The sequence below is a fragment of the Glycine soja genome, chromosome 9 (assembly GCF_004193775.1).
Source record: "Glycine soja cultivar W05 chromosome 9, ASM419377v2, whole genome shotgun sequence".
In the NCBI taxonomy this organism is placed as follows: domain Eukaryota; kingdom Viridiplantae; phylum Streptophyta; class Magnoliopsida; order Fabales; family Fabaceae; genus Glycine; species Glycine soja.
In genome coordinates this window covers 40136373-40156218 of record NC_041010.1, presented here as the reverse complement: position 1 = coordinate 40156218, position 19846 = coordinate 40136373, and the positions used below count along the sequence as shown (strand labels likewise).

General features: G+C 33.6%; 3 protein-coding genes across 5 annotated transcripts; 1 reads left to right on the top strand and 2 right to left on the bottom strand.

The window, feature by feature from the left end:
* Positions 1 to 425: 425 nt before the first annotated feature.
* On the bottom strand, positions 426 to 1289 carry LOC114368492 (uncharacterized mitochondrial protein AtMg00810-like). Its single transcript, XM_028325739.1, has one exon. It carries the CDS (start codon positions 1287 to 1289, stop codon positions 426 to 428), a length of 864 nt encoding a protein of 287 aa, XP_028181540.1.
* Positions 1290 to 7843: 6554 nt separating this feature from the next.
* Positions 7844 to 9716, top strand: LOC114368882 (cyclin-dependent kinase F-1-like). Its single transcript, XM_028326164.1, has 2 exons — positions 7844 to 8399; positions 8660 to 9716. The coding sequence occupies exons 1-2, from the start codon at positions 7929 to 7931 to the stop codon at positions 9536 to 9538; spliced, it is 1350 nt and encodes a 449-aa protein (XP_028181965.1). The 5' UTR covers positions 7844 to 7928; the 3' UTR covers positions 9539 to 9716.
* Positions 9717 to 11217: 1501 nt separating this feature from the next.
* On the bottom strand, positions 11218 to 17089 carry LOC114368881 (probable plastidic glucose transporter 2). Of its 3 annotated transcripts, XM_028326162.1 has the most exons (15): positions 16808 to 17089; positions 16561 to 16614; positions 15988 to 16084; positions 15728 to 15839; positions 15547 to 15614; positions 15324 to 15456; positions 14612 to 14711; positions 14421 to 14533; positions 14239 to 14332; positions 13183 to 13336; positions 12917 to 13060; positions 12748 to 12821; positions 12346 to 12434; positions 12114 to 12228; positions 11218 to 11869 (listed from the first exon to the last, which is right to left on the bottom strand). In XM_028326162.1, the coding sequence occupies exons 3-15, from the start codon at positions 16067 to 16069 to the stop codon at positions 11687 to 11689; spliced, it is 1461 nt and encodes a 486-aa protein (XP_028181963.1). In that variant the 5' UTR covers positions 16070 to 16084; positions 16561 to 16614; positions 16808 to 17089; the 3' UTR covers positions 11218 to 11686. The 3 variants fall into 3 exon arrangements, with proteins under 3 accessions (XP_028181963.1, XP_028181962.1, XP_028181964.1); XM_028326161.1 differs by lacking the exon at positions 16561 to 16614; XM_028326163.1 differs by lacking the exon at positions 16561 to 16614 and having other exon boundaries at positions 16928 to 17089.
* Positions 17090 to 19846: the final 2757 nt, after the last annotated feature.

Sequence of the window (19846 nt, the reverse complement as noted above, 5' to 3'; positions counted from 1 at the left end):
ATAAGGAAAGAGAAATAATGCTTTGCTGTCAAATAATATTTTGTTGCCATATAATGCTCTGCTGTCAAATAATGTTACTGTTATGTGGTATTTAAGCTAGGATTATATATTTTCTCTGTTAGCCTCCCACAAGTTGGAGGTGCAAAAATGTTTTATAACTGCAACTTGGAAAGATTGGTGCTGAAGGAATGAGGAGGGAGAGTCTTTGTGAATATATCTGCAAGTTGATTTGAAGAAAGGACTAGGAGCAGTAACATCAGTCTAGCTTGGGACTTTTCACGGGCTAGATGATAATCAATGTCCAAGTGTTTGGTGCATTCATGAAAGACCGGATTGGCAGCAATGTGAAGGGCACTATGATTATCACAGTAAAGTACGGAAGGCTTGGAAAGGGGAATTCGTAGATCTCTTAGAAGATAAGAAAGTCATTGTAATTCACAAGTTGCGGAAGCAAGTGCTCGATATTCAACCTCAGAAGAGGAACGTGAGACTGTAGTTTGCTTCTTGGTTTTCCATGAAACAAGCGAATTGCCTATAAAGAAGCAATAACCAGTAATAGAGCGCCTAGAGTCAATACACGTTGCCCAATCAGCATCACTAAACCCAAGTATATGAGGAGAGCAAGTCCTTGGAAAAAATAAGCATTTGCCTGAACACCCTTTGAGATACCGAAGAACACGGACAGCTGCAGCATGATGGGCTTTTGTTGGTTTTGACATAAATTGACTTAGTTGTTGTGTAGCAAAGGCAATATCAGGGCGTGTACTTGTCAAATAGACTAGTCTTCCAACTAGGCGTCTATAAGATAGGGGATCGTCAAGAAAACCAGAGGAATCATTATGGAGTTGAAGAGAACTATCCATAGGAGTGGAGGATGGCTTACACCCAAGCATACCTGAATCTTTTAGTAAATCCAAACAATACTTATGTTGGCATAATGAAATTCCTTTATCAGAATGTGCAACTTCAATCCCCAAAAAATATTTCAGTTTCCCCAAATTCTTAATGTGAAAATTAGTGTGAATATGCTTAATGCGTTCAATCTCAGCAAGGGAATTACCAGTTAGCACAATGTCATCAACATATACAATTAGAGCGATAAATTCAGAATTATGAGCCTTGATGAATAGACTACGATCAGCATGGGCATGTGAATAACCATAAGTCAACAATAGATTAGATAATTTTCCATACCATTGTCTATTGGATTGCTTTAATCCATAGAGTAATTTCTTCAATTTGCAACTTTGACTTGATGTGTAACCAAGCAAGCCAGGAGGGATCTCCATGTAAACGTCCTCCCTGAGGTCCTTGTGTAAGAAAGCGTTGCTAACATCTAATTGATGGAGGTGCCATCGTTTTTGTTTAGCTAAATGACAAATGTCACAAATGTCATTAGAATCTTTTGAAATAAAAGGGAATTGTTGATTTAAGACATTAAGACGATTACCAGATAAATGACCTAATCTAAAATGCCAAAGCTTGGAGGTATTGGTGTTGGTGGTGATGATATTGTTGGTAGATGGGCTTTTATCCTTTCCAACTATCAAGTGAAAAAGGCCTTCCTTCAAGTTAGCCAAACCAATCGTCTTCAACGTGCTCATGTCCTGTATTTCACAAGAAATTTTAGAAAGATCACTAGAAAAAATAATACGACATGGGAAAGTATATAATAACTTTGGAATAGACAAAAGATTGAAGCTAAAATCAGGGACAAAAAGAACATTATGAATAATAAAATCTGGAGTGAATTTTATGCTGCCCAAAATGTGGGCTTGGACAGTGAATTCATTAGGTAAATGAATCTTTACTGGTGCAATTGTAAAATATGTATAAAAACAATCTAAGGAACAACTTATATAGTCTATGGCTTCAGAATCAATTATCCATGGTACGGTGTGTCAACTAAGATTGTTAGGTGTGTGTGTGGTGGGAATAGAAAAAACAAAATGACTACCAAAATCAGAATTGTGAATTTGATTTGGGTTAGAATGAGTGAGGTTGGTTCGTGTAAGAGTAGTCTCTGAGCTTGCACCACCAGGTCCAGAGGATTTGTTGAGAAGATTCATCAATTGTTAGTATTGGGCCATTGTGATGTGAGACAAGGAAGGTGGTGGTGGTGGAGTGCGAGGTGGAGTAAGATCGTCCTCACCAAATGAGCCGGAGGTAGCCATAGGGAGATGGCGACCGGAAGCTTAAAGGGCTCTTGATACCATAACAGAAAAATAAAGGAAATGAGGCAAATAGAATTGTTATGAAATTTTTCGTTCAATAATAACAATGATTACATTATTTATAGTCTGTATAATGGAAATAGAATGACCTAGAACCTAGGAGGACAAAATAAAATCAAAGCATATTCTTGTATTATTTGTGGACAACTCATAAATGTAATATATATAAGGAAAGAGAAATAATACTCTCATAAATGTAATATATATAAGGAAAAAGAAATAATGTTCTACTGTCAAATAATATTTTGTTGACACATAATACTTTGCTGTCAAATAATGTTGTTGTTATGTAGTATTTAAGTTAGGATTATATGGTTTCTCTTTTATTTTTTTTTTCCCAGCAATTATCATTCATAGAATGAAAAGTAATTTTATTTGAAGATAGTAAACGTGAACGCTTATTCTAACTAAAATAAGATTATTGCTATAAAGTATGGAACTTTAGTTAAGTACTATTAATGAGAAATTGAAGAGTATCCCTCTTGAACTCCTGATCCAGCAGAGTCTGCTTTCTTGTCACTGATTCCTTATAATGATTTGGAAAAGCCACATCATTGTGGGCTTTTGGCAATCACTTGTTACACCGTTAAGGAGCCCATGTGATATGTTGGCATCATTGCAGTGGGGCCTGTGGGCTGTGGCACCTTCGGGGGAGAATTATGTCACACGTCCTGATGTGTCAGCAAGCTCCCAAGGACCCACACATTTATGCAATTGTCATTACATGATGTTGTGCGTCATAAATACAATGAAGGGAACATCAATATTAACCAATATTCTTAATACAATGATTAAAAGACTAAAAGGAATAATGTTTATTTTTAGAATATACACATCATTTTTTAGATTCTTCTATAATTTTAATAATGATATTTTTTTCTTTAATTTCTTAATCAATAATATTTTAAGGACATTAGATAGTAAGACTCTATTTAAAAGTAGTAAATATTACTTCATTATTTCTAATTATAAAGACCTTTTTAAAAATTTTATTTATCTTTTTTTAAAAAAAAAATTAGATGCATTAATTATTATTTTTCTTATATTTTTTTTTGTCGAGTTGTTTAGGCAAAACACCCAAGACAAAATTAGACATTATTGAAATTTGAGTTTAGTACATTGGCATCCCCCTTAAACGAGTGGGCTACAAAACCAGGCACACTGCTATCAAAACATACATGAGATTGTAGAGACAATTCATGTTTTGCAAATGAATCTACTAATTTATTCGCTTCTTTGTGAATATTTTTCAACACCTAGAGCTGGAATTTTTCTTTCATTTTCCAAATCTGAGCTACAAGCTCTTTAAAGCACTCCCCCTCACCACTTTTGTCATCCAACAGTTTTATAGCTTTAAAAGAATTTGTTTCCACCATTACCAATGTTATCCCTTTGTCACAAGCCATATTCAAGCCATATAAAATAGCCCATAGCTCTGCTTCTAAAATTGAATTGTGCCCCAACCTTCTAGGTAAGCCCGAACAAAGCTACCACTATTACCTCTTATGACAACACCACTTGAAGCTACTCTTACTGCTAGAAGATAAGCTCCATCACAGTTAAGTTTCATACACCCCTCTATAGGATTATTCCATATTCTAGACTTGTCCGTCTTCAAATTTGTATGAATCGGATTCAGTACATTATCCATATTTTGGCTACTCTTGATATCTCTTAATAGTGCTCAGGCTTTAAACAAAATTTCATTTGTGTTGTGCCAAGTATCCCGGAAGATGATCTCATTCTATCTCCACCAAATGCAGCACTCCATTGGGTGTTTTCTAACCTTTTATTGCTTTGAATATTGGTTTTCATCCAACTACTCATATCCTATTGGTAGAACAAAATATTAGTTGTAAACTTGAAATGGATCCAAATTTGCTTCATCCAAGTACAATCTCTAAAAGCATGTTCCAGAGATTCAGTTATATCATGGCATAGCAGGAAAGAAAGTGTCTTCATCAGTCATATGGTGATGTTTCCTTAACATATTTGTGGGGAGACTTTATTGGCCTATTTTTCAAAGAAGATATTTAATGTGTTTTGGTCCATGCCAACGCCAAATACTTTTGCAAAGCTGGTAATCTTCCAAATTGAGCATACATGACAGTTTACTATAAGCATCATGGGTAGTAAATTGCCCGTCATCCGAATGAATCCATTCCATATAATCTGGTCGACTAGAGCTACATGGAGGTTTCATTTGATTGATACATTGAACAATCTCATCAGGAATTTCTGTAGATATGCGCTCACAGTCCCAATTACCATTAGCATTCACAAAGAAACACATTGGATATTTGCCCCCTCATTGGTTTGAACATAGCAGTGTTGGCTAAGTTTTCCATATCTTGGGACCTAATTGTCCTCCCAAAATTGGATTTTACGACCATTACCCAACTTCCAAATTAGGTTCAAATGTAAATTTAATTTTCCAACCCTTTAACAATTCCTTTTGAGAGATTTGTCTCTGGTCTTCATTGATCAATAACATGAATCATATCCATTGCCACACTTATACTTTTACTTTGCACACATGAATTGAACCCAAAGGTCATTTGATCGCGTACAAATTTTCCATCCCACCTTTATTATACTTGTTTGGTTCATAATACTCGCTTGTCTAAGCCCAAGTCCACCGTTCTTCTTTGGAGTACACAAAGAATCCCATTTACGCCAATGGACTTTATTAAAGTTTGTAGTATGGCCCCAAACACAGTTTCTACAACTTCTATCAATCTCTTCACACATCGACGAAGGAAGCACCGTTGTTTGCATAACATTGTTAGGAAGAACTTGGTTAATTGTCTTAGTCAAAGTAACTCTCCCCATCATAGATAATTGAGAAGTCTTTCAATTACTCAATCTTTGGGTAACTTTCTCAAGAACAAATTAGTAGCTTTACTTTGAAACTCTATCATGATGAAGAGGAACACCAAGTATTTCCCAGGGTTTGTAGTCCTATGATAGTCAAGTTTTGCCCTTATTTCATCTCTAATATTTCAATTAACATTATTAGAAAATAAAATTCTGGTCTTTTCAACACTAATCCTTTGACCAAACATTAATAAAAAAAAACATTAAGTGGATAAAGAGATAAGAAAAAAAAAATTTGAATGGTAGTACAAATAATTGATAAATTTAATGTTATTAATTAAATTAATTATTTTTCTTAAGAGATTTGAATTAATTAAAAATGTCTTTTTTTTATAAGTGGAAATCAAGAACAATGTCAAAAACTTTACAATACACATTCTTACTTAAATTATATTTGACAAAATTAACTGAAAAGTTAGTTAGAAGCTGAAAAGTGAACGGGTAATGGAAAGCTAAAAAAATAATTTATTAGATTATAAGTATTTGATAAAATTAATTGTTGAAGTAATTAAAAAGTGTAAAATGACAGAAAAATAATAAAATTTTGATTTATTTTAAAAAAGTAAGTAAGAAATTTGATAAATATATCAAGGATAAAAAATAAAAAATATAAAAAGTTAGGAACTAACATGTTAAAAAATGATACTTGAAGTAACGTTTTAAAAATGTTAAAAACTACTTAAAAAATTATTAAAAAAAACTTATTTACCAAAACATTCAATAACTTTTTCAGTTAATAAAAAAATTAAAAAATAACTGAGAAATATAACCTTAATGAAATGAGTTAAACCCATTAAGAGTTTTTAGGGTATTAGAGAGTAATTTGGTAAAATAAGGTTATAGGGTGCAGAGGCGATCCTTAAAAAAAACCAGTGAAATAAGTAAGTAGCCGAAAGAACCAAAGTGGGTGACTAATATTAGACTTTGGCGGAGTGTGATTGAATGGCTCAATTCAAAAAGTGTGAAAAACTTTTTTAGGAGTAAATTGATGTTAGAGGATAACTAACAATCAACCCAGCTTCTTTTGCAAAAAGGATAACTATTAGGCAAATTGAAATAATCTAAGACGACCACCACCACAAATATTCAACACCATAAAAAATAATTAAACGCAGAATAAATTAGCCCCCGATATTTTTTTAAAATAAATAAACTGTCATGTGCATGCAAAATTGACAAAGCCATCAATTTTTTACTGAATAAAAAAAAAAAGCCATCAAATTTTGCTTATCCATTTGAACATTAATTTAATCAGTTATATTTTGGTACGGAAAAGATTAATTAGTTTATAACACCATCCATTTTGTTTACTCAGTTATATTGCTTCTAAACTTGAAATACCATACCTTTGACATATACCTATCAATCATAAATAAACTATTAACCAATAACTTGCATCAATTATTTAATAGAATAACACGTGTCTTCTCAAAAATAGAATAACATGTTTCAACGCTACTTTTTAAAAACCAAGAACAATCACTTTTAAATCAGAAATATTTGTAATATATTTTTAGATTTTATTAATTAGTGTTCTAAGTACATTGTTTCAACAAACAAAAAGTTTCAATTAAAATTTATATTGATAATATATTGAAAACCATAATAAAGGTGTATTAATAATTAACACTTTTAATAAAAACTTTTCATTTTTATTCCTTAACCATTATTTTAAAGACACTCATTATAATATATATATATATATATATATATATATATATATATATCACACTTTTGCTAGAAAAATCCATACACAAAATTTGGGTACAATAGTTTAAATATCTTATACTATTTTTCAATCAAATTTAAAGATTTATTTCAATAACTCACTATCAAGGTAAAACTCTAATTTAATTGAAAATAAAAAAAATTAAAAGCATCTAAGGTAAATAATTTTGTCCCTTTTTATCAAAGTTTATTGGCACACATAAAATAATATAAGTCTCATTCTTCACTTACTTATTGAGGAGTAATATTTTTAATAATATAAATAAATTTACTATTATTTAATCATAGATGCTTTGAAAATTAACTTTAAATAATTTTTAATTGATTGATAACCTAAATAATCTCTTATTTTTAAGAAATTCATAAAAAAAATTATTCATTGAGTGTAAAAAAAATCAATTATCTGAAAAGTTCATTCAAGAAAAAAAAAAGTTCATTTCTAAGTTACATGAATATCCTTAACTTATAATGTGGGTTAGAAAAACTGAAAAAGTGTAATTAACGATTTTTTCTTTCTGATAAACGTACATCAAATCAAAGTAGGAAACAATTCCAATTTCCAAACGTAAATGAAACATTTTCCTAAATTCAACAATTTACAATATTATCAATAAAAAAGAAGAAAGCGTAATTTTTTTTAATGCCTATAAACTTCCTTTATAAAACAGTCTTTCCCACTTATTCATTCAATTACAAATTATTATTTTAAATTAATTTAAGATAATTATTTTAAAAAATTAATAAATTTATCATTTGAATTATAAATTTGTGAATGAATAACCGTATAAAATCTTTTATACGTAATTATGATCAAAATAAAACATTTTAAAATTTTGAAAATTAAATGGATTCATTTTTAAGAATTTGAGTATTAAAATAAATCTTTTAAAAATTTAAAAAACAATTTAAAAAATTTAAAATAATTTGAAAAATAAATTAATAATTATGTTTTTTTTTCTTTTCAAAAGCTAAAGCTAAAACCGAAAGAAAGAGCATGTATGATATATGGTCTAGGAAGCAAACATTCGGGTGTGGTTGTCGTCAACACAAACTCAAATTTGGCGTTTCATTCATTTCAAATTATCTCTAATGGATCCTCCACCCAAGACTTGGAGCATCCACATGCGCTCCGAGATAACCGCCAAGTACGAGGTTCTCAACCGGGTCGGGTCGGGCGCCTATGCCGACGTCTACCGCGCCATCCGCCTCTCCGACGGCGCCTCGGTGGCGCTGAAGGAGGTCCACGATTCCCAATCCGCATCGCGCGAAATCGAGGCCCTGAGGCTTCTGAAAGGGTCCCGAAACGTGGTCGTGCTGCACGAGTTCTTCTGGCGCGAGGACGAGGACGCGGTTCTTGTGCTCGAGTTTCTCGGAACCGACCTTGCGGCGGTGATCGGAGAAGGTGATGGTGTCGGTGTTGGAGAAATTAAGGGGTGGATGGTGCAGGCTCTGAGTGCAGTGGATGAGTGTCATAGGAACATGATCGTGCATAGGGATTTGAAGCCGTCGAATTTCTTGGTTTCTGATGATGGGGTCCTCAAGTTAGGGGATTTTGGACAGGTTTAGTTTAAGGGATCAAGTTTTCAGCTTTCTTTTAATCCAATTTTCGGGGTGTTTTTTACTTTTTATACTTTGGGTTGGTTTTATTTATTTATTTTTTCTTCTCATCTTTACATTGATGTTAAGTATTTTGTTAATGATTAATTTCTTTCAATCAATTTTGACCAAATTTTAGGAGACTTATAACACATTTTACTTTTTTGTATTTTTTTTTTCTTTGTTTCCTGATATATGAATGTTAAACTTGACTACTTTTTCAGGCAAGGATACTAGTGGAGTCTGGATTTAATGCTCCCCAGGAGAACCCGCCACCATATGAAGATGATACTTCTAATGCTGAAAGCTCAACCCAACATTCTGAATCTATTTCTCAATTAGTTAACTTAAACCAAACTGCATATGAAAATCCAAATCTGGGAACCTTGAGTCATGAAGAATATTTCAGAGTCTTGGATGAGATGAAAACCAAGAGCTACTCGTATGACACTGATAAGGACACAAACATCTATGATGGAAACACCTCATGTCTTGCAACATGCACAACCAGCGACATAGATGATGATCTTTGTAAGGGTTCTTTTACATATGAAGCTGAGGAGGTAGGAGGGAATGAACTTGGTTGTCTCACATCATGTGTTGGAACTCGGTGGTTCCAAGCTCCTGAACTACTCTATGGATCCACAGACTATGGTTTAGAGGTTGATCTTTGGTCATTGGGGTGTGTCTTTGCCGAGCTCTTAACATTGAAGCCATTGTTTCCTGGGACAAGTGATGTAGATCAGCTCAGCAGAATTGTAAGTGTTTTGGGGAACATTGATGAGGAAACTTGGCCTGGTTGTCACAAACTTCCTGATTATGGATCAATCTCATTTGGTGAGGTGGAAAATCCTAGTGGTCTTGAAGCATGCATGCCAAATTGCACCCCTGATGAAGTTTCCCTAGTCAAAAGACTGATTTTTTATGATCCTGCTAAGAGGGCCACAGCAATGGAGTTACTTCAGGACAAGTACTTTAGTGAAGAACCTCTTCCTGTTCCAATTTCTGAATACAATGAAGTGGATTCTGATTCTGCTTTGGAGGAGTTTGGCACCTTGAATATCACCACAACTGGTTCTGATTTATCTATACAGATCCCTTGAACACGAAGGATATGATGCACCTTAAATTTTGTTTTATTATTTGTATATAAAAAAATGAATTCAAGGTGCATCATATTCTTGGGACAGAATTTTCCCTTTGTGCTGTTCGATTGGTAGTATATTTGCTGAATGAAATCCACGGTTGGATTTTTTTTATAAGAATTTATTTCTTTTGCAAGAATTGTGAACAAATGATAAATAATTGATATATATATATATATATATATATATATATATATATATATATATATATATATATATGTCGTGTTACCATGTGATGTTATCCTTGATGTAAAACTGTTGATAGGTGCCAATATTCTGCAACCCGGTGACAGGGACAAGAGATCCTTACAACCTCATGTCCACCAACGTGCCTGTGTCTTTTGTTTTTCTTTCTGGAAACACAAGTTTTTTTTGGTTTTCTTTCATGTTTACGATTCCATTCAAAATTGAAACAGAAAAAGAAGGCTAGGTTTTGGACCAAGCAATAGCATCAAGTATAAATGACTGAATGAATCTATTCCAAATGGTTGATATTTTTTTCAAGTCTCTGTAGTGTTAAAGCTACCTTGAATTTAAGTCGAATGATGAAATGAAGATGACATGTTCGAACTCTACTTGTTCTAATCCAATGCTGCAATTATTTTACCAAAAAACTAGTCAGTTCAAAAATTAGTGATGGACACATTAATTTTTTTAAAAAGTAAAAATAAAACTTATTTTTACCTAAAATATATCGGTATTTGTAATTCAAGGCTATAATGAGAGTTTTACGTTCTTTATTTTTTGTTGTTAATAATCTATTCACAAGGGAAAGCACAACAAGGCTCAAAATCAGGTTCAAGGCTATCGTGCGAGTTGGACAAAAAAAGTAAAATAAAGGCTAAATTAGTTCTTTTGTCATCTAATTTATTATTTAGGTTTAATTTTATCATCTAATTTATAAAACCAATTCAACGTGATCCTTTCATCTAAATTATAAAAAATCACACTTAATATCAATTTAAAACTGTCACTAAATAAGTTTAAATTGTTACAAAATATATATTTTCCAAAAAAATAAATTGATTTTAAAAATTAAAAAAACAAATTAGACCCGATCAAATTAAACTTAAATAATAAATTAAAAAAAAAACTAATTTCACCTAAAATAAAATAAACTTATTGCGACTATGCGAGAAGTAACCTCCAAACATATTTGGTTAGGTTTAGTTTTTCCATTGATCCGTTACCTTATTAAATTAGATCCGATCAAATTAAACTTAAATAATAAATTTAAAAAAAAAAACTAATTTCACCTAAAATAAAATAAACTTATTGCGACTATGCGAGAAGTAACCTCCAAACATATTTGATTTAGGTTTATTTTTCCCATTGATCCGTTACCTTATTAAATTAGACCCGATCAAATTAAATTTAAATAATAAATTAAAAAAAAAAACTAATTTCACCTAAAATAAAATAAACTTATTGCGACTATGCAAGAAATAACCTCCAAAAATATTTGGTTTAGTTTTTCCATTCATCCGTTACCTTATTATTCTAGCGAATGAGCTCTATTATTTTTCGAGAACTACCTTATTATTAAGTAGGATTAGTTTCGTGAAATTGCCAATTACGCTTGGAGGCAACTTTCCATTTACATTAATCAATCTCATGAGGCGAATTACGAATCATAATTATTTCTTAATCACACAAAGCTTCTTCCCATTTTCCTCGATATACTCTGCAACAGAATTTACATGCTAGACTACTTCGTATCCAAAATGGGACAAAATTGAAGCGATTAAAAATAATGTCACGTACAGAAACATATATAATATTACATAAAGTAGTACATTTATGGAATATTATGGGATGCATAGATCCCCCCTGATGAATTATGTCTCCCTTTACGTGGATGCCAAATCATAGAATCACAAGCCGCGAGTAACAACAGAAGGGTCTCGTGTTGTAAGCCGCTAATAGTACCACCTACTACATCACAGCTAGCCATAATACCTAAGCCTCTTCGTACTAATGTTGCAGCAAAACAATGCATAGTTCCTGAGCTTCCCCTTGTAATGTTAAGGTCAACCAAAATAGACGAAACACAATCTGCTCAGCCGAAAAACTATGCAAAATTAGAGCAATCAAATGAATAGAGATCTAGTCTTGAGGAAGAAGTGCGATCTCAATTTCATGAAGTGACTTCCCTTTGGTTTCCACCACATTTCTTTTTACAAAAGTTACTGCCATGATGCAAAAGGTAGCAAACATGGAGTAAAGCAGCTGTGGACCAAGTTTCTCCAGCAAACGCAAGAACAGTAGTCCAACAAAGAAATTTATCACCTGTACAAGACCATTTATCTATTGAGAGCAGGATTCAATAAATTATGAGCTTTCCGATCCTTCTAAGTCATTATGAGAACAGATACTGATAAGTGATAATAGTTTCAGTAGTTTGCAAAGAAGGGAATTCAGCAGGCTACATTTTCTTGATTCAACCATCCAGGAACATTATAGAATCAAACAAAACCCTTGAACATAAACTGCCGAAGAAAATTTATAATAGGAAACAGCAGAAGAAAATTACCCAATGCACTGACATACAGACTGCCATGGCTTTGGCTCTTATTCGACTAGGAAAGATTTCTGGTAGAAGGAGACCTGGAACTGGACCAGCCCCCAGAGCAAATGTTAAGACAAACCTGCATGAAATAAGTATAAATTAAGTGTTCATATGCCAGCAGTGTCTTCCTAGAAGGCACTGCATGCACCCATAGTCTAGAGTGACTATATTCGTAGAATCATAGTTGCATACTCACAGTAACATGCCACCAACAGAAAAGTACTGAGCTCCCACGTTTGATACAAGTGAAGTTGCTCCTGTGGCTTGAAGGATCATTGCTATTGCCTATACATTAAAAAATAAAACAAACAACTTCCTTATTAAGACCAAAGTTTGTCCTTTAATAAAAAACAATTCAAACACCATAACAAAAGGAATTTCCCTCAATTTTGTATTGTTGTGCACTTGCACAAGTTCATATTCCAAACAACATCTGTCTCTTCATCACCACACATCAAGTCAGGAAAAATAGTACAACTACCACTTGAGTCCCATATATTCATGTGCATGATTATCACCCTATAATAATATGCTACATAATAGAACATTTATTTAATAAAAAAACAATAGAATCATAGAACATCTATACATAATTTACCATGCCAAAGAAACTCCAGAAAAGTAGAACCTTCCTTCCAAGCTTATCCATCAAACCCATTGAAACGATAGATCCTGAGAAAAGTGGGCGAAAGGGGGATTAGCTTTAGAGAATTAGAATAACAGAACTAATTTAGATTTAAAACCTGGCAACCAGAAGATAGCAGTACCTGCCAAATTAGCGATTCCTATGCAGACATTTGCAATGTCTGATGGGACTCCAGCACTTTTAAAAACAGTTGAAGAGAAATAAAACACAGCATTTATACCAGATAGCTGTTGTAAAGCAAATAGGGTTGATCCAATAAAAACAACTGCAAAACGAACTCGTGAATAAAAAATAACTTTTGGAAACCTAAGGAAATCAGTGACAAGAGATAACAACAACAGCAAATACACTCAACTATCCTAGAGACAAACCAGGAAAAATGTATACCTTTAGAATGACGACCATGAAGCAATTCCGACAGCTTTACAGTATCAGTATCATCACCTCTATCTACCTTGGATAACTCCGACATTGCAAATTTTGCTTCTGATACACCCAGAAGTCTCTCAAACTCAGCTTCTGCTTCAGCAGTTCTTCCTTGCTACATCACAAAAAAGAGGAATAATCAAGGATTAAGTAAAAGATCAGAAGTAAAATGGATGTAGGGACTCGCTCAAGACTACAAGTGAGAAAAAACTTTGAAGAACTACAAACACTACAATGTGAAATATTAAAGATCCTCATTGTCTTGTCGAGTAATAAGAACCAAAAGTTATTGCAAACCGTGCCTGACAAGGATAAAAAGAGACATGGCAATGTTAACAGCTATGACACTCCTAAAGTCTTCTATTAAATGGGACAGCAAGAACATGCAAAGAAGTGACAATGTTTTCAAGAGATATAAACACCAACGGTGTGCTTGGTAGGGAGAAAAGAAATAGGTGAAAATTAAAGTGGATGGAAATAGAAAAGAGAAGTGTAGATTTGCATGCATTTGGTTTTAAGTGAAATAGAAAAGAAATAGGAACCAGACTAAATCTGGTAAGAATAAAAAACAACAGGGACAGATGACGGATTGGGGAGAGAATAAATATAAAAAATAGACAGACCATCAAGTAAAGAGCAATTATTTCCATCTTGATTTTACTTCAGTTTGAATTCTAAATGCAATCACTAGGGGGGGGGGGGGGGAGAAGCTAAAAAGCAAATCAGCGTAGACAGGACTTTAACATGCAACACCAAAAAAATATGCAAGCAATCCTCTAGGAATTGTATTTCCAGAGTATTCTACTGTTATACTTGATACTTGCATTTAATTGTTGGCATAACAAGAGATGGATGCAGCAGACGAGGAAATCTTCAACAGACTATTAATTAGCATCATTTAACATTGAGATGTCAAGGGGTTCAAACTTCACACTAATATAGAAACAGTAAGTTACAAGTGAAAAGATAATAAAGAGATAATATCTAAGATGAAATAATATTAGACTAGGTGTCAACCTTGTATAACCAATGCGGACTCTCTGCGCAGAAGACCATAGCTGCGGCAAGTATAGCAGCTGGAATGGTAGATACCCAAAAACAAACCCGCCACCTATGTGAAAAAATTCAGGGTGAATTTTTAAAACATCATGAATAAATAATATATAACATCATGACATGAAGCAAGATTCGTATGATACCATCCAGAAATTTCTTTGACAGGGATTCCAATAAATAAAGCTCCCATTAGACCAAGGCATGTTGCAATCTGGATGAAAGCTCCAAAGGTGCCCCGCACAAAAGCAGGAGAAACCTGCCATTAAAGAGAATAATCAAGTAAATTTTCAATCAAGTCAATGACACAGATGCAACAATTTAGTGATTTACATACCTCTGTCACATACAGAGAGGCAACAGGAGGGCCCAGGCCCAAGCCAGTCCCAACAAACAACCTTCCTACAAGCATGCCAAACAAGTTGTTTGTTGCTGCACTGAAAATGCACAATTTTACAATGAGAAATTAGTCACAAGAATTTATATTGGAAAGCATAAAAGTAAAAAACTGTCATTTGACCAAAGTGAAATACACATACTGACTTGTGGTGAAATATGCATAACAGTTAAGAAATCTAAACCTAGGGGGCCTTTAAATCAAAACTAAAGGTCCACTTACTGCCCACCTGTAATCTAGAAATTCATAAAAATGGTGAAATGCTCTGCTATGTCATTCTATTGTTATAGACATGATATGCATGAAATATATGAAAGAAGAAAGGCTTATGTTCTTTTCTAGAACCAACAAAGAAACATGAAAATATAATAATGGATGAAGAGGCCATATTGAAACCATAAGATGGCAATCAGGTACATTTGGGATTGGGAAGAAAGAAGTAAAAAAGATGTTAATATGCTATCACATTAGAGGACACGAAAATGAAATAATAAACTATTCTATGTTTCCATCATAGCCAACAGAGATAAACCTTGAGAAAAACAATTGAAACCTACAAAGTGGTTGAATAAAGTGCAAGGAGAGTTTCCATCTATTCCATGAGAAAAACAAAATGAATCAAACAATATTATATCGGTACTGGAAGTCTAACCTCATAGAAGCACCAATTATCATTGGCAGAGCACACAACTGGAAAGCCCTACGACGCCCCACCCCATCAGCAATCCAACCACTTAGTAGACATCCAATCAAGGCACCACCAAGGCATATGCTCACCACCAGACCTTCATTTGAAAGGGGGAAAAATCAATTCTATTTATTCATTTACGATAGAAAATGAAATTAAGCACAGGTTTCGGAATCTTCTTTGTCACCTTCTGCCAATGTATTTCCACGGAAGCCAAGATCCACAGAAATGCTCTCAAGTGGTTCATTAACAACCCTGAATAGAACGCAAAAGATCAAATATCAAAATTTAAGTCTTCAATGGATTCTAGACTAAAGCAAGGAATCCAAGAGAGTGCACCAAGAAGAAGAAATTAGGAAAGCACAAACCCCAGATGGTATCCAAAAAGGAATGAAGAAATGGTCGCCACAAGTACATGCGGTAAAGAAAGCATCAATGAAGGATTTGATGTTCCCTTGTCCAGGCCGATGTCTAAAAGATCTATCAGGCATTTAAAACAGCATGGTTAATAAATCACCATGATTGAAGACCATAGATGCTATGTTTCACAAAAAAAAAAAATGGAATTAACAGATGTCATATAAACAACCTGAAGTGCATCAGTAAAGGTTCAATAAAGGGTGCATACCTGAGTTTTCTTCCATGTCCTCCATGTTTGAATTATCTCTCGAAGGAGTGCGCTTGTACATAGATGAATGTCCCACCCACATTAGCCAATATTTGACCTGTTTTTTTTTTATTAATATATAAAAAAGTCTTCAACTAATATATCACATGAAAACTCTTCGAAGTAAACTTAAATCTTAATAGTTCCATTCTAGCCAAGCTTAAACTGAAACTCAGGCACGTGCTGCATAAATAAAAAGACATGATGCTGCATTCAAACACTCACAAGTCACAACCCAATTTATCAACACTAGTTTGCAATTTTAACTTCATCATATAGATTCAAACATCACTCAGTAATGCATTACAAACTACAGAACTTACAAACCACAGTACCATCAGCTTATCCTAACGTTTCACACAAAAAACACCGAAAACAAACTATATTAATTAACTCTAGAAATACGATTGCTCTGTCAATCAATCGGTCGAAGCATCACGAACAAAAAAAACAAAAGCCAATAACACACACTTTGTTTCCATCATTATCCTTATCATTAACCTTATATACTCAATCAATAGTTGAGATATGTACTTGGCAGAGAATACTGGAGAAATTTTGATGATCCTAAGCAGCAAACGAGTTCCTCTGTATGTTTTTTCTCAGAAACAAAAAGCGAGGCAACAGAACAGAGTTTACGATAAGTTATTATGGAGAAAAAAATGTAAAACGAAGTAGAAAACAAAAACTGAATCGAGATCAAGCAAAAAAACAAATAGAGAGAAAAAAAAGAAATCTGAGCTGAAAAAGTGATGGCTGAAGTGAATACGCAATTACGCACCAATACTATGACGGATCCTCCGTTTTGTTCCGAGAGAGAAAAGTGAAGAAAAATCACAGAGAGGTTGTTGGTTTTGTGAATGGAAATAAAAACGGTGATGAAAGAGAGACGGTTACCAACCGCGTAACGAAAGCGATGGCGCTATCGTGCGCCGGGGGTTGTTGCTGGTTCGCGAAGGAAACAGATAGAAAAGGGAATGTTGCTTTGTTTTTGTTTGTAGGGGGGAAAAAGAAGGAAGGAAGAAAGGAACGCGACCCAGAAACGGCACTGGCTGAAGAAACAGTACTGCTAATAAATAACTCAAATTAATTAATTAGTTGTTGAAAATCAGATTAGAGAGAATTTACAAAGTAATTGGTCCAATGGCACTGTGGATGGAAAAAATGATCCGCAGAATTTTTTTTACTAAAATTAATGGGTGAAATTCTCCAACACAAATTAATTATCAGTAAAATAAATAAATATTCAACACAATGAGGGAGTGGGAGAAGGGAATGAACGGTGGAACGAACCTGATTCCGTGTAGGGGCTACGATGAGGACACGTGTTCATGATGGTGTCTTTAAATAAAGTGTCAGTTTCTGTTGCGTAAGAGAATAGGGACCCACTGCGGAGACTCGTGGTCCGATCTTGTCTTTTCTTCTTCTTGCTTTCACCCGCTTACGCCAACGCCCTCGTGCAACGTGCATCATTTCCCACCATGTTTTTCATGTATTTTTTTCTTCTACATGAGTCAATATTTGTATATGTTTTCTGTTGCAGAAATATTTGTTTGGTTGCTAAGTTGCATTAGAGTCCACTTTTGGTGCTGTAAGAGTGCTTAGCAGACATTTTATCGTTTAATTAGTAGGTAGGTTTCAAGGAGTTACTAGCAAATTCGCATCTGAATAACACAAAAATAATGCAGAGTTACTTTAGTTTGATACACTTTCATTGCTTTTAACATAAAATCAAACACAGGAAAAGAGATGATCTCATTACAATATTAAAGTAAATAATCACCTCACATAGTAGTAATATAAGTTATGGAGGAGAAAAAAAATACTTAATTTTGAGAAGAGTCCACATATTTATGGGTGTAATCTACAGACTTCTAATTCCAGTTAGATAACTATTTTGGCTAGGTGGTCACTAGTAGTAGGTTAGGTTATAACATGGGACTAAAAATCTATTAAGTGCGTGTTTAATCTATGATGAAAATGTTGTAACCTATATTCTAATATAAATTCAACAGATAAAAATAAAATAAAGATTCTGTTTTATTGACAAAATTGATAGATTATAAGAAAATACACACATTCTTATTTAGGGTCCTAAACATCACAAAATTCAAATCTCTTCATCATATAATCCAAGGTCTTCTCATTCATTGAGTCATTGCCTTCTCAAAATCTACTTCAAGAATTATAAAATCTTTTCTTGATTTTTTTTTCATATTGCTTATCGAGTAAAGGAAATTTTTTCACAATTTTTAGGGTAAATAACCAACCATCCTTAAATTTGTAATGCACCGACACTTTAGTCCTTGAAAGTAGAAAAAATAAATTTGTATCCCCAGATCTACAAAAAAATGTGACAATTTGGTTCATACGTTAAATATCTCCATCAAAACAAACATAATGTCCTACGTGTTATTTATTAACGAATTTGTTAGCGGGAATTTTCCCACTATGTTGCTAACTCCGGTGATGAGTGGGATGTAGTGATTTGATAGTAAAATTTTAGTGGACTAATTTGTCAATGGGAGAAAATGTCATAAGGAAGATTGAATGTTTACTACTTTTTCTACCTCTCTTTCCACAATTATCCTCTCTCTCCTTCCTTGCACTCATTTGCATTGGAATTGTCCAAAAACCCTCAGCTTCTACGATGACAACAACGATTTTAGCCTCGATGACATAAAATCCTTCAAGTTCGGCAACACTTCTAGCGCATCAACCACATTCTATTTTTTTTCTATAGTAGTTTTAAATCCTTAAACACCGATGCATGTCCCTACCCCCAACTTGAATTACTTAATTTCTAAATCATTTTCCATTTGTTTATGTGATACATATATTATTAAATTATTGATATAAACATACTCTAAGCATAAAATACAACTAACAAAAAATGAACTAAATTGCATTGTAGCTTGCCTATATTTCACACACATTATTCAATTTTGGCACAGTAGTTCGTAGAAGCAAACAACAACCATATCAATAGCACTCAAATTTAAAAGTTAAATGAAACATCATTCTTTCTCATCATACAAAAAAAAATCCTATCCTTTACTACACAATTTCACACAACAATTGTTTGTAGAAAATGAAATTGAATGAGAACGTTGTTGTTGTAGTTGGTCAATAAGCCTTTCTTCTTTGTTGTTATTGTTGTAGTAGTTGTTGTTGTTGTGGTTTATTGTCACTGGCCAATCTATAAATCCAATACACATGAAGTAGAGAGAAAGAGAATAATTTAGGTTAAGTTTGCTTAGGAGAGAGAAAAAATTGAAGAAGAGAAATTGGGGTTAGGGTTACCAAGGTGAAAACGTGAATTGCTATTAGAAGAACCACTAACAAAGGAACTGCATCAAGATCCATGGATGCTCTTGTGATTCAGGCTTCGCCATTATTGCAACTTCATTGTTTTACTCAATCATTAATCTAGATGATGATGGTGATGTTTTCCTTTTCCATTTTTTCCCTAGCTAGTTACCACTCAACCAGACCCACTATCGTGTCGAAACATGGATTAAAGTTCTTCCCTCTCTTTGTGTCACTTCAATATGCTCAAAGTAGAAATTAGATTTTAAATTTTACTCCTATTTTATAAAAAAACTTGCACCACTTAATCGTCGTCAAGGGCCTTGCAGGCAATGTAGTAGGTGGGAGAATAAGGGATTGTGTGTGTGTTTGTTTTTTTTTTTTTTTGTTATTATTCCTCTGTTATGAGTAGGGGTAGGTAAACGGACTTAGGTCCATGGACCGGCCCGCGGTTCGCGTGGGCTATGGACCAAATTTTTTTAAAAATCCATGGCTATATAGGATTTTAGGC